The sequence below is a fragment of the Ursus arctos genome, unplaced genomic scaffold, assembly GCF_023065955.2.
Source record: "Ursus arctos isolate Adak ecotype North America unplaced genomic scaffold, UrsArc2.0 scaffold_32, whole genome shotgun sequence".
Classification (NCBI taxonomy): Eukaryota; Metazoa; Chordata; class Mammalia; order Carnivora; family Ursidae; genus Ursus; species Ursus arctos.
This window is the reverse complement of record NW_026623008.1, coordinates 22,437,927-22,452,490: the sequence shown is the minus strand read 5'-3', so window position 1 is coordinate 22,452,490 and position 14,564 is coordinate 22,437,927. Positions and strand designations below refer to the sequence as shown.

The 14,564-nt window shown below is 59.2% G+C and overlaps 1 protein-coding gene across 1 annotated transcript; it reads left to right on the top strand.

Annotated features, from left to right (window-relative positions):
• The first annotated feature begins 2,283 nt into the window (after window positions 1-2,283).
• Window positions 2,284-11,089, top strand: MATN1 (matrilin 1). The gene is made up of 8 exons (XM_026517204.3): window positions 2,284-2,377; window positions 4,027-4,373; window positions 6,637-6,859; window positions 7,437-7,562; window positions 8,034-8,450; window positions 9,031-9,183; window positions 10,023-10,103; window positions 10,758-11,089. Exons 1-8 carry the CDS (start codon window positions 2,284-2,286, stop codon window positions 10,805-10,807), a joined length of 1,491 nt encoding a protein of 496 aa, XP_026372989.1. The 3' UTR covers window positions 10,808-11,089.
• The last annotated feature ends 3,475 nt before the right edge of the window (window positions 11,090-14,564 follow it).

The window sequence follows — 14,564 nt, the reverse complement described above, 5'->3', positions numbered from 1 at the left end:
GCAGCTGAATTGGGCCAGATCCACCGCTCGGAGGGAGCTGACGGCCAGTGGGCGGGGGCAGCTAACACATTTGCGACCCAATTTTGGGATGCTAGAGGCACTGCTGTCATGTCCCACGGTGTCTTTGGAGAAAAGAATTACTTAAAAGTTGTAGAGGGAAAAGGGACCGGCAGCCTCGACTAGCGTTGGGAACTGGGGAAGGCTACAAAGGATACGAATAAGTGAAATCTAAGTGGGAAACGTCGGAGGGAAATGCTGTTTGCTTTCTCGTTCTCTAAACCTGGGGCCAAGTGGGATGAGGCCTGAGTTCCAGGCTGGGCTCCGCTCCTAAACTGGCTGGGTGGCTTCAAGCAAGTCATGGACTTCTCTGGGCCTCAGTTGTCTCATCTAACAAATGGGCTGATGCCCTTGGAGCTGCTGACCTCCCAGGTTTGTTTGGAGAAAAAGGAGACACAGTAATAGAGCGTGGCTGCCATTATCGCTAAAGATTGAGAGACTATTGGTTGGGTCACTTTAAAAAAAAATGTCTGTACATTTCTTTTCGAGGCATGACTTACACAGGGTGAGGCACACAGGTCTTAAATGTTAGCTACCCTGTCCCCTGGAAAGATGATAATCCTTTGACCTGCATCTCCCCTTCTATCTTCTCATTGCTTCCTCACATGGTCTCAGTGAGGCAGGCAAGGCAAGAACTACCATTCCAGCTGCATGCTAACAAGCTGAGGCTCAGAGAGGTTAAGTTAGCAGCTCTAGGTCACACAGCTGTTCAGCCACAGATGGAGATCTGAACCCGGGTCTCTTGGTTGGCCAAGCCCATGCTCTTTTCATGTTATCCCATCAATTACTGGACCTACATGCAGCAGCAGAGCCATTCTTGGTGACGTTCCTTTATTTACAAGCCTTTATTTTTGCCTTCCAACGCAGACTCTGGGCTGAGCCCAGATGCAGGGATGAATCAATCAGACTCTTACCAGCTCCTGGGTGAGACTTGCAGTGATGGAAGCATGGGAAGGGGATCCTAATCCTGGAAGAGTAGGGGGGAGGTGGGCATGGAGAAGGCAGCTCCTCCAGACTCCACCCAAGCAAGCAGGGAGGCTGAGAGCACTGGCCTGGGGCCCTATTCTGGCAATGATTCTTCTTCTTCTTCCTCCTCCTCTTCTTCTAAAAAATATTTATTTATTTATTTTAGAGAGAGAGACAGCGTGTGCGCATGTGTGCGGGGGCATGGGGGTGGTGGGGGTGGTAGGGGCAGAGGGAGAGAGAGCATCTCAAGCAGATCCCTCACTGAGCATGGAGCCGTCTCGGGGCTCGATCCCACCACCCTGAGATCATGACCCGAGTTGAAACTCGGTGTCGGACACTTAATGGACTGAGCCACCCGGGCGCCTCTGGCTATACTTCTTAGCAGTGTGACTTCAGACAAGTTACTTCATCTCTCTGTCTTCTGTCCTTCTTCTGGAAAGTGGGGGTGATAATAGCAGCTGCATCACGGGGTTGTCAAGGGAATTAAGTGAGACCGCTCATGTAATCCTGCTCCTCTCATCCACCCCAGGAGGTGGGCTCAGAGAGGTGAAGCAACTGGCCCACGGTCACACAGGTAGCATACGGCACACCCGGTAATCTGGCTTCGAGTCTGTGCTCCTAACCGTCCCTTCCGCTGCCCCATGCACGCACACAAGTTAGTTCCTGCGATGATCTTGAACGATCCCGTTAGGCAGAGAGTGAACCGGAGGGAAGGGCGCTCGGGGCGGGGGACCCTCCCTGCACAGAGGCCTGGAGGGCAGCTTGGAGATCCAGCAGGGAGAAAGTGGAGAGGCAGGGGACGGCCAAGGTGGAGCAGGGCCAGCCGGCTGGATGAGGAAATTGATGCAGGTGAGAGAAGGTGGGGGGGCGGTGAGGGTGCAGGGCAGGGCCGGGGCTTGAGGCCATGGGGCTGGGCTTTCCCTGGGCTGGGAGTGGCAGCTTTGGGTCAGGGCAGGCTCCAGCCCCTGGAGGAGCCACCCTCCACCCACCTGAGACTGCCTGAGTTCCAGCTGCCATTCTGGCTGCTTCTGCAGGCAAAGGAGCCCTTGTGGTCGGAGGGGCCTCTTGAGCCCCGGCCAGGCTGCTCCCTCCCTCTCTGGGCACACACACCTCCATTCAGCCTGGGCCACGCCCCCCAAGGGGGCTAGGGGCCCGCGTCAGTGGGGGCCGCCTGGCTGGGAGCTGGGCAGCGAGGTTGATAAGACTGGGACCCCACTGGCCCCCAGCACTGTGCCGGCTGCTGCCCGCGCTGCCAGAACCATGAGGCTCCTCTCTGGCGTCAGCCTCGTGCTGTGCGGCCTGCTGCTCCTGCTCCAGGCCCCGTGCACACTGGGCCTCACCCCCCAGGCCGGAGGTGAGGGGGTCCACGTGAGGTGGGGGACACTGGGTGAGTGGCACTGAGCACTGGGCACTGAGATGAGCAGAGGTTAAGTGGGATCCTGCATGGGCCGGGGACAGGGGGTGGGCAGGGAGGCAGGGGTGGCAGCAGGCTGGCACGGGAGCCGACAGCAATGGTGACATTCATAAGGGTCAGGGCAGGGGTGATCCTCAGTCTGTTCTATTGAGGGACAGGAGTGGGCCTTTCTCTGCAGCCTCAGAGCCTTCCCTGGAGCTCCTCAGCTCCCAGGCCACTCTCGGGGACCACGCATGCTGCAAGGACCAGTCTTGGGGTCGCTGAGGCCAGAAGCTGGAGTGGCACCAAGCCCAGGGCCGAGCCCACACTCCTCTGAGTGCAGCTCTGGGGTGGCTAGGACTCCATCCCCCTTTCCCCAGCCCTTCCAGCATATCTGGGTGGGGGCTCCTCCCTCCCGTACCACTCCCAGAGCTTCAGCCTTGGGCTGAATCCTAGAATGCCCAGCTTATCCTGTACAGATGGGAAAACTGAGGCTGGAGAAGGGAGTTCTCCCGTTCCCCTGGCTCCCGATTCACTGCTCCGTGGTGTGGCTAATTCTCTCACCCTTTCTGCGCCTCACTTTACCCATTGGTAGCCTTAACTAGCAGGGACCAGGGTGCGGCTGCAAGGTCATTTCTGAGGTCCCCTGAGGAACTCTGATACCTAGGGCACTGTGGCTGGGGGGCTGGGACAGCCCAGGACCCCTTCCCTTTCCTGAGCCTTCCTGTATCCTCACTTGGGAGCGGCTCTGCTCAGTCCTGGGACGCAGAGGGAAGGGCCTTTGTACTGAGCCCCACCGGGCTGCAGGGCCAGGCCAGCGACAGTACCAAGCAGGGAACCTTACTGTCCCCACTGGACAGATGAGAAACTGAGGTTCCCAAAGGTGCAGTGAGCTGCCCAGGGCCACAGGGGGGCTGAGCTGGGATTTGAACCCCACTCTGCTTCATTCCAGCTCCATGCACTTCCCAGCACATGGTGCTGCCTGCAGGGTGTCTGGAAAGACACGCCTCTGTGGGGATGAGGGTCCAGCTGCCATGGTGGCCACGAGGAATCCCTGCCCCTCTCCTCTGTCCATGGACACCAGCCAGCAGGCTCCTCGAGGCTCAGGGAAACTAGGTTTACTTCGGTGACTGGCTTTGATGCTGAGATGAAAGAGGCCAAGCCGATGGGCCCTGCGCTGGCCCCTGGGGCTGGGCCCTCCGCCCCCTTAGGAGAAATGCAGCCCTTCCTATGGCAGCCATTCTGGGCCAAAGCCTGAGAAGAAGCCGGCTGCGTGCCCAGCCGTGTCCTGGCACCCTGCGTGCACTCCTGCTTGGCCCCAAAGTATCCTGTAAAGAGGGGATTGTCAGCTCCTTGTACGGATGAGGAAACTGAGCTCAGAGATGTGCAGTGAGTTGCTGGAGGCTGAGATTTGAGCCTCTGTCTTTCCCACGGGGCTGAGCTACGGGGTCTTTGGCAAGTGGCTTGCCCGTGTGGCACATGCTGACAGAAGGATCTAGCTGGCCTGGCTCAGCTTGAGTCTACACTGCCAGAGGCCTCCAGTCTCAGTCTAAGTAGCTCCTGACCTTTGCCCCCTGCTCTTGGCCCTCTCCCCCCCTGTCCCCTCGCAGGGCACCTGTGCCGGACCCGGCCCACGGACCTGGTGTTTGTGGTGGACAGCTCGCGCAGCGTGCGGCCTGTGGAGTTCGAGAAGGTGAAGGTGTTCTTGTCCCAGGTCATCGAGTCGCTGGATGTGGGGCCCAATGCCACCCGGGTGGGTGTGGTCAACTACGCCAGCGCTGTGAAGCAGGAGTTCCCGCTGCGGGCCCACGGCTCCAAGGCCTCGCTGCTCCGGGCCGTGCGTCGCATCCAGCCGCTGTCCACGGGGACCATGACCGGCCTGGCCATCCAGTTCGCTATCAACAAAGCCTTCAGCGACACCGAGGGGGGTCGCGCCAGGTCCCCCGAAATCAGCAAGGTACGTGTCCCGCCCCTCCCCGCCGGCGTCCTGCTGTGGACAGCCGGCAGGATTCTCCAAACCGGCTCACGCTTGTGTCTTAGACCCAACCGGGCCAAGTGGCAGAGCTGGGATTTGAACCCAGCTTTATCCACCCTCTGACCGCAGGACCTCCATCTGGCGAGTGCTGGATTATTTCAGTTTAGTTGACCTTGGCTCCCTGAGGCCGAGGGAGGCAGTCCAGACGCTCACACGTTGGCACCCGTCGGACAGGAGCCCCCATTCCCCGGACTAGTAGCTGTGTCACCTGAGCAGCGCGTGCGGCTCCTCGTCTCGGTCCCTTTACCTATGAAACCACAGTAACGCAGCTCCTTCTCGAGGGGCTGTCGGGAGGATTCTGTGAGTCCATAGCATAGCATGCCTGGAACAGCGCCTGGAACCACCAAGCCCCATGGAAGGGTTAGTTCAGTTTTTATTTCATAAGCCTCCGAGGGCGAGGGCTCAGAAAAATGAGGTGATGCGTCACAAGCTGACGTCCGTACGGGCTCCAGGCCGGGTGCCGAGGACGTCATAGGCCTGGTCTCCACAGTGGAATTTCCTGGGACTCAGCCCAGGGCCTGTGGGGCTGGTCAGGTGCTCTCTCCCGCAGCGGCCACCCATAGACGCCCACACCTCCCTTCACAGCCCTCGACGGCCCCAAAGAATCATCCTTTACCTACTCAGGCCCTCGGCCCCGGGGACGTACTTTCTTACCCCCATGCAGAACATGCCTGACACATGAGGGCCGAATGAGTGCAATCCTGCTGGGAGGTGGTGTCCTCATTTTACAGATGAGGAAACTGAGGCACGGGAGGCTTAAGTGTCTTGCCCAGTTAGTAAGTGGTAGGAACGTCTACAGATAAGAACACATAATCCCGGCTATTACAGCCCTCAAAGAAATGGCCTGTTAGGCAGCCTGTTGGTCGTCCTTCGTGGGGTCCATTTACAAGTTCTGACGTGAGGCTGACGGTCATGGTCATTGAGAGGCTGTGGTGACCTGGAGTGACCCTAATGGAGAGAGGTGGTGAAGGGGACGGTGGTGATGTCTGTAGCTGTCACACCCCCAGTCAATTGTGTCAGTCCACATCAAGCCAGCGGCCTGGGGTGGGCATGTGAGGACAGAGAGCTCCGATTCCTCCAGACCTGGGGCGTCCAGCCTGGAATCCACCTGTGGGAGGCCCTGACAAGGTGGGTTCGAAGTCCCCAGGCTGGACTGAAGGGGGACACTTGGGGCTCCAGGAGACAGTGGGTCTTGGGGGACTGCGGTGGCTTGTGGCCGTGGACAGTCACAGGCGAGCCTCGGCCTCTGGTGGGGAAGGGATGGTGCAAGATCACTCCCCAGTGGGTCCCCGACAGTGATATGAAAAATAATTTTCCCCCTTCCTGGCCTCAGACCATGAATCATCTCCCCAGATGACTCAGGAGGGTGAGCCACATTTCCAGCGCAGGCCTGTCTCAACCACTCTACTACAGGTCACCAAGACAGGGGTTTGGGGCCCCTGGGGCTGAGGGTGGGGACCCAGGAATCAGAAGCAGAGAGCCTGCCTTCAGGGCAGACTCAGGTCGGGGTGGTGAGGGCTAGGCCCAGCACCAGGGTCCCCTCTGTCTCCCTTCGCAGGGCACAAACAGGGGAGCCTTGTGGGAGGGGAGCAGACAGTGTTCTTTCGTACAGAAAGGGCATGTAGCATCCTGGGGAACGGAGGGAGAAGGGGGAGCCATCTAACGGGAGCCATCTACGTGGGAAGGGCCCCCCTCCCAGGGCCTGGAGGGGAAGGATGGCCGGACTGGAGGCAGAGCCGCCGTTCATTAGCCTCGCCTGCCCTCTGCTGGCCGAAGCGCAGAACTGCATGGTGTCGGGCACACTTGTTCGGTCCTGTCCTCAGAGGCCCCTGTCTGAGGAGGGAGACATGGTCCTGCCCTCGGATCATCACAGAGCTGCCTGCCCGAGGGCGGAGACACCCACAGGCCCTAGTCAGATGGGAGAACACCTCAGCCATGTCTTTCAGTCAGAGGAAACCTGTCTCCTCTTGTGCTAGTCAGGTTCTCCTCCCTGGGGCAAAACCCCGGTGGGGAATCAGACCCACCTGCTGTGGATTAGCTGTGTGGCCTGGGCAAGGCACTCTGCTCTGGGCCTCAGGGTCCTCTTCTGCCAGTGGCCCCGGAGGCTTATTGGAGGGCTGAGCGGCCCAGCCCAGCGCGGGAGGGAGGCCTGGGCTGGTCCTCACACGCGCCCCGCGTGTCTTAGGTGGTCATCGTGGTGACGGACGGGAGGCCCCAGGACAGCGTGCGGGACGTGTCTGCACGGGCCCGGGCCAATGGCATCGAGCTGTTCGCCATCGGCGTGGGCCGCGTGGACAAGGCCACGCTGCGGCAGATCGCCAGCGAGCCGCAGGACGAGCACGTCGACTACGTGGAGAGCTACAGCGTCATCGAGAAGCTGTCCAAGAAGTTCCAGGAGGCCTTCTGCGGTGCGCCGGGAAGGGCGGGGATGGACAAGGCTGGGACACTTCGGGGGAGTGTGGGGGGTGCTGGTGTCGGGGATGGGGCCGCAGCGCGGGGTGGGAGGCAGGGCGCATGGCTGAAGGGGGCGTGGCTGAGAGCATGGGGCGGGACTGAGTCCGCGTCGGGGGTGGGGCCGGGGCGGGGCCGGACGGGGATGGACAGGGCCGGGGCTGAGCTCGGGGTGGGGCCAGGGCAGGTGGCAGGGAGGGGATGGGGGCGTGGCTAGAGAGCCGATTAGAGCTGGGGCTGGACAGGGCGGGACTGAGTCTGCATCGGGGGCGGACCAGGGCGGGGCCGGGCGGGGAGGGACAAGGCCGGGGCAGGGCCGAGTCAGCGACAGGGCGGGGCTGAATAGGACGGGAGGCGGAGCTGAGAGCGTCAGCGTGGGGCGGGCAAGTGATTCCGGCCCTGGGCTGAGGGTCTGGGACTTGGACCTCACCCAGTTGGCGGCCTCAGTTTCCCTGAGTGTGTGAAGGGCCACCCTGGCTGAGATGTCCGAGGCCCTGTGACCGTGCGATTCTGAGTCTCCTCTTGTCCCCACAGTGGTGTCAGACTTGTGTGCCACAGGAGACCACGACTGTGAGCAGGTGTGCCTCAGCTCCCCGGGCTCTTACACCTGCGCCTGTCGGGAGGGCTTCACCTTGAACAGTGATGGCAAGACCTGCAATGGTCAGTGGGCTGGACCCAGGCAAGCCCTGGGGAGGGTGGGGAGGGGAGGGATTGGGGCTTGCCCACTCTCTAGGAAGCCCATTCGAGCCTCTCTGCACGTTGCTTCTGGACCAATCTGCAAAGGTGACAGGTGCCTCCTAGCACTTGGTGTCTGCAGAGTTATCTTCCGACTTCTGTTTCTCTTTTCGTCACAGAGGATGATGGTTTCAGTATGATGGAAGGAGTTACATAATCTTGAGTTCAACTCTTGGTCCCCCTCCTTCTGAGCTGTGATTTAATGGCTTTGGGAGCTTCAGTTTCCAACGCTATAAAATGAGGCCAGGAATCTTGGCTTTCTAGAGGGAGTTTTGAGGGCAAAATGGGCTGAGATAATCCTCAGTATAGAGCCTGGGGTGTGATGGGTTCCTGACTAGTGGTCAGGATGACGACTGATCCCTCAGCTTCATGTCCTCGCCTTCCTACCCTTCCCAGTCTGCAGTGGCGGTGGTGGCAGTTCAGCCACTGACTTGGTCTTCCTCATTGATGGATCCAAAAGTGTGCGGCCGGAGAACTTTGAGCTGGTGAAGAAGTTCATCAATCAGATTGTGGACACGCTGGACGTGTCAGACAAACTGGCCCAAGTGGGGCTAGTGCAGTACTCGAGCTCCGTGCGCCAGGAGTTCCCGCTGGGCCGCTTCCACACGAAGAAGGACATTAAGGCAGCTGTACGCAACATGTCTTATATGGAGAAGGGCACCATGACCGGGGCTGCCCTCAAGTACCTCGTTGACAATTCCTTCACTGTGTCCAGCGGGGCGAGACCTGGGGCCCAAAAGGTGGGCATTGTCTTCACTGATGGCAGGAGCCAAGACTACATTAACGATGCCGCCAAGAAAGCCAAGGACCTTGGTAGGTGATGCCTGGACCCTGAACACCACTGATGGCCGGGAGTACCTAGGGAACAGCTCGACTATAGTTTATCTGTTACTAGTGCCCTAAACCCAGGTTCGGTGTGAATGAGGAGGGATGGGTTTGTCCAACTCTTTCTTATCAGTGATGAGAAAACAGAGTCCCCAGAAAAGTGAGCAGCTTGTTTTAATGGTCCTTTTGTAGGTGGGGCTTGGACATTTTACAGTTGAATGTTTCCAAGAACACACCAACTGTTGGAAGGCAGCCCCACTTTGGGATAAGCCGGAGTCTCCATTTTATCACCTATTTAATGAGGATGATAATCGCCACCAGATGGATGGTTGTGGGAGTATATGAGATTACAAAGCTTCTGGTCCAGGGAACAGAAGAGGTCTGACATATGGTGGAACCTCAGTGAAGTTTGGTTTCCTCAATGTCATTGTCCTAGGCACTGTGCCTGTAATTCCAGAAGCTACCACCAGGAGGTGTCTGGAGGCGATCGCCTGGGCATTCCCCAGGAGGCTCAGCGGTGGCTGCCTGTCTCCATGGCCACTGGCACTCATCTTGTTCCTCTTGGCAGGCTTTAAGATGTTTGCTGTGGGTGTGGGCAATGCCGTGGAGGACGAGCTGAGGGAAATCGCCTCAGAGCCCGTGGCAGAGCATTACTTCTACACGGCTGATTTCAAGACCATCAACCAGATTGGCAAGAGGTTGCAGAAGAAGATCTGCGTGGGTTAGTGAGGCCAGAGATGGCATCGATGGGAGGGGCAGGTGGGGCTCTGGGGGGAGACTGCGGAGCCATCCTGGAACTGGAGGTGGGTGGGGAGAAGCAGGAGCTGGGGTGGCAACAAGAGTTGGCAGAAGCGGGAGAAGGGCTGGTCAGTCTCACTTTTGCAACCAGCAAACATGTGCTGAAATGCTTATTCCAATGCACTGTTGTTAGTAATCTCCAAATACCAAATCATTCCATCCTAATTGGTAGAAATACTATTATTCCCATTTTACAGGGAGGAAAACCAAGCCCAGAGGGGTGGAACAATCGTTAATAACCGGAGGAGGCAGGATTTGAACCCTGCTCCCTCCCCTGATCCTCCCAGGGGTAGAGAGTATGGATTCCAGAGCCAGACATGCCTAGGTTTGCCGGTTTGCTCTCACACTCACTAGCTGTGGGCCATGATCCAGTTGTTTCACTTCTCGGGTTCTCTATTTGTAAAATGGGATGATTAATGACCTCCAACCCAAAGTGTTGGATGTAGGCGCCAAGATGACCTCGAGGCCCCTGGCAGCCGTGCCCTGCACGTAGGAGGTGACCGGCACGGCGATGCTGGTATTGGAGGTTTATCAGGGCTCTGCGGGGTTGGGAAGACATTCGGGGTCTCCGCCTCCGTCACTCCTGAGAGTTCTGCCTCAGAACCCTACAGGTGTCTCTGTCTTCTCAGATCTCCCAGGCCCCCCACACTCCCCCAAGACTCCCTCCCTAGTCCTGGCCCTGGGCTGGGACCGTTCCTCACCCCCCTGTCATGCCACCACTCACCTTCCCCTTTCACTTTCCCTACTTCCTGCCCACTCCAGAGGAAGACCCGTGTGCCTGCGAGTCCATTGTGCAATTCCAGACCAAAGTGGAGGGGATGCTGCAGGCCCTGACCAGGAAACATATCCTTTCCCAGAGGCCACCTAGGGCCAGGGGGCGGGGCAGGGTTCTGCGGGGGCGGGGAGAGGGAGCCACGCCCCCTGCGTGTGAGGACGCAGGTGGGGACTCTTCCTCCTGCTGGAGACAGGCTGGACTCCCGCCAGATGGGCTGGTACCGGCTTTGGTACTGGTCCTGTCAAAAGCAGAGGCTCCTAGAGGGTAAACAGAGAAACTGAGGCAGAAGCCAAGCCCTAGAGCCTGGACACACATCCAGAGTCCTAGCCGTGCTCAGGAACACATGGTGCCTGTGGCCTCCGCATTTCTCTCAGGCTCTCGGTGAGACTAATACCAGTCTTCGCTCTGATGAGGCTGGGCCCGGAGCAGCTCCCCTGGCTCAGTCAGGACGAGGTGGGGGCCCAGGTGGGGGACCCAGCAGGCCTGAAGAGGCCACTGGGCAGGGCTGGGCCTCTGGGGCGCACTGTAATAGCGGGTTTTGGGGAAGGCACCATTCTGAGGGCAATGACATCGGAGAGAACTCATGGTATAGATGGGGTGAGAGAACTCCCTGGAAGAGGGGGTCTCGGGGGGACTCAGGAAGTGGGGTCCCGAGTGCAGATACCACAGCCATCGCTGCCCTGCTCTGGTCCTCCTGCGCCTGTCCTTAACCCTGAGTCCACTGGAAGCTGTGAGTAAGCGGCTGGCGGTCCTGGAGAACAGAGTCGTCTGAGGCTGCCTGTCCCCGCCACGGCCTCTCTGTCTCTCCACCCCAAGTGCAGCCCGCCGAGCCCTGCGTGTGTCCCCTAGAGCCCCGAGTGTAGTCTAGCTTTGCCATTTCAGTGAGGGGGTTTGGGAGGGGCGCGCCCTGAGGGCACCAGGCCTCCCCCTCTTCCTCCATCCTGCCAGCCCTGCTGGGTGCGGGTGTGAGTGTGCTAGGCGCGTGGCAGCGTTTGGGAGCATGTGTGTGCGTGTGTGCGTGCACACGTGTATGCGTGTGTCAGGAGCGTGGCAGCGTTTGGGAGCACGTGTGCATGCGTGCACGTGCGTATGCATGGGTTTGTGTATGTGTGTCAGGAGCGTGGCAGCGTTTGGGAGCACGTGTGCGTGCGTGCACGTGCGTGTGCATGGGTTTGTGTATGTGTGTCAGGAGTGTGGCAGCGTTTGGGAGCACGTGTGCGTGCGTGCACATGTGTGTGCATGGGTATGTGTATGTGTGTCAGGAGCGTGGCAGCGTTTGGGAGCGTGTGTGTGCGTGTGCGCATGTGTGTGTGCCTGAGGGCAGGCCTGTATCTGGAGCAGGGATGCGTGTGTGTGAGTGAGAACACAGGGGTGAGTGTGAGAGGGACTGTGTTTGCATTTTTTCAATCGAAAGCTTAATATATTCCTATTTTTTTTTAGTTAACCCTTCCTTGACTGCGAGTGCTGTGAATCTCTTTCCTGATTTTTCATTTCCCTTTTGAAAAACAATTAAATATGATTTAATTTAAGCCCTAAATAGGGCCAGAAGCAGCATGGTCATTCGGGGAGCCGGACGAAGGACTGGTGAGGGCAGCGGGTGAAGGGGGCCCCAGGAGGATGGCAACAGTGGTGGGAGCAGTGGTCAAGGCCGCAACTCCAAAGCCAGCGTGGGGTCGTCCTGCCCTTACAGGCTCTCACTTCCGTTTCCCACAGCCCTGCCCACAGCGAACTTGAGTCGCCCCCATTATACACGCGGGGAAGCTGTGTCCGGGTGTTCAGCTGACCTGCTCAGCAGAGCGTCAGGAGATAGGACTTGAATCTAGGACTGCAAGACATCAAAGAAAAAGAAGAGCCATGACACCAGTAGGCTGATTCATTCATGCATTCATTCATTCATGCATTCATGCATGCATGCAGACAGCAAACACAGAGCACAGGCCCATGGCAGGCAGGGGGAGATGGTGGCCTACGAGACAGACACAGTCTGTGCCCTTAAGAAACTTACAGTTGAGTAGAGCGCCCTGTTACCCTCACGCCAGAGGGGGAAAAAGAGAGTGGGTTTAGGTTGTAGCAGGAGCCCATGGGCTGAGTGTGTGTGTGCTTGGGTTAGAGATGCTAGGAGGGTCCCAGCTGTGCCAGGGCTGGCCCCGGGTGCCCCTCAGCCCCACACCCACGTTGGAGTCCTCATGTTGGAGTCCTCGCTGTTCCCTCATCGGGTGTCAACAGCTTCGCCTCCATCCCCATCACCGACGGCAGCAACCCCCGCTTCAGGGACGGCACATGACAAAGTGTCCCGATCCCTATGACCCCCAAGCCCTATCTGGGGTCTGCTGGCCTCAAAACTTAGTGCCTCAAAACCACCGCCTGTTACCAGCATGATTCTGTGCACAGGCTGGGCTCCGTTGGCTGGTTCTTCTGCTTCGTGTGGCGTCGGCTGGGGTCACATTCGTGTGGGTCTCGACCAGGCCGGAGCCTCCAGCACGGCCCGCTCCCCTATGCCAGGACCCGCGGGCGTGGCCACTGCCTGGGAGACGGGGCTGCAAGGCTGGGCCTCTCTCCACATATGTCCCCAGGGTCTCTCCGGCGAGGGGAACGGGACTTCTTGCATGGCAGCCCAGGGCTTCCAAAAGCCTTTTAGGTCTGGGGCCCACATCGGCACAGCGTGACTTTTGCCGCATTTTCTTGATCAAAGCAGTTTCAGGCAGCCCAAACGTGAGGGGTGGGGAGGTACACTCCGCTTCTCCATGGGGGAGAGGGCAATGAAGAATGGTGGCCATTTTTAATCTGCAGCAGGGGGGCATTCTCTGGTGTTGCTCTCTGGCTACACTCCCTGTCTTGGCCATTCATGACACCCAGGAAACCCTTGCATGGAAGTGGGACCATCCTGGGTTCCAGAACCGCACCTCAGCTGCCTGGTAACCCTTCACCCCTCTGAGTCCCCCAGCTACACCCAAGGCAAAGGATGCGGGTGCCACCTCGCAGGCACTGCGGGGTGTCAATGAGACGGGTGGGGAGCACCCAACACAGGGCCCGCCCACACTTTGCACCTGGAGTGGAGTTGGCCTCGTTGCTGCCATCAAGGGGGTGATTTCCCAGCCTCAGGGACACATCCAAACCCATCAGAGCCTGAGCACCTGCCTTGTTCCCATCTGGGGTCAGTGTCCCTCGAGACACTGCAGCCACCTGGTCTCCAATGGCGGTGTCACCTGGGGCACCTGTTACCCGCTGGGAGACCAGCATGTGCACCGTGGCTCTGGCCCGCCTGCGTCACGTTAAAGGGTACCGATCCCCCAGCTCTGCCCGGGGGGCAAAGGCCTCTGCTTGGAGCAGTGCCAGCCTAAGGGTGGCTCAGGGAGGCGAGGTGCGGAGGGTGGTGTGAGCCTGCGAGCTTCCAGGGACAGCCAGCCGCCTCCACCACTTAGCCCTGTGGCGAGGGATTGTCCAGTACCCATGCCAGGCCCTCGTCCAGGCAGCAGGAGCAGCATGAGCCTAGAAATGGGCACAAGCCCCTGTGCTCCGGGGCTGACGTCCCAGCTTCACTGTATTTCTTGCTGCATGAGCCTGGACAAGCCATCCCATCTCCCTGTGGGCCTGAGTTCCTCATCTGTTAAATGGAGAGATGATCCAGAAACAAGCAGTCAACAAGGAGACTCTCCCAAGGGGCGCATGGTGTCCCTCAGAGCCGAGAGCTGTCACTACTTCCTTGATGAAGTCAGACAAGAGACAGGCATGCCCGGCGGGCGCCCGTCTGGCCTGGCAGAGACCACGCATCAGGCTCCGCGCTCCCAGGAACTACCCCATGGGGAGGTGACAGTGGAGGGGTTGGCAGTTTTGGGGCCAACAGTCCTGGTGTGAGATCCCCCTGACCTCCTTTGCTTTGGACAGACTCCCTTGCGCTCTGACCTCAGCTTCCTCGACAGTGAACGGGGCAACGGTACCCTCTTCACAAGTGGTCGTGCTGAGGGCACCCAGATAGGGGGCTTGGCCTGGTTGTGGCCGGCCCCGCGGGGCTCCCTGGAGGAGAGGGCAGTGGTGGCTTAGCAGGGAGCCCAAGGGCTGCCCTTGCAGGGAGGGTCTGGAAGGTGAGGGGTGTGTGGAGGGAGGGGGCGCTGAAAAGGGGCACATGACTGGGAGGGAGGGGCAGGGGACAGTGAAGTCCAGCCGTGGGGTTCTAGGGGCCGTTCCAGTCTTAGCTCCACCCCCCCCCCCCGCATTCTTTCCTTCCTTCCCCATTTACTGAGCATTGCCAGAGGCCAAAGCACGCACGAGGCATTTGGGATAAAACAGAAAATGCCCGGTGGTTTCGGCCCCGTGGTGCTCGCAGCCTAGAGGGGTGGACAGACATTGACAGAAAGCCGCACAGGGAGCCCGAGGACTTGGGCTGTGCCACAGGGGCATATAACACAGGGTCTTCCCCAGCTGTGGGGAGGTGGAGAAGGCTTCCTGGAGGAGGTGGACCTAAGCCTGAATCTAAAGGCATGTTGGGAGTTAGGAAGGTGAAGGGGGTGGTGGGGAAGAGCGTGTCAAGG

What these genes read in the sequence shown, in the direction of transcription:
- MATN1 (XM_026517204.3), top strand. Translation starts at nt 2,284, where the DNA reads ATGAGGCTCCTCTCTGGCGTCAGCCTCGTGCTGTGCGGCCTGCTGCTC. An exon ending in TGATGGCAAGACCTGCAATG is followed by an intron (nt 7,563 to 8,033) that starts GTCAGTGGGCTG and finishes TACCCTTCCCAG; the next exon opens with TCTGCAGTGGCGGTGGTGGC. An exon ending in CAAGAAAGCCAAGGACCTTG is followed by an intron (nt 8,451 to 9,030) that starts GTAGGTGATGCC and finishes TCCTCTTGGCAG; the next exon opens with GCTTTAAGATGTTTGCTGTG.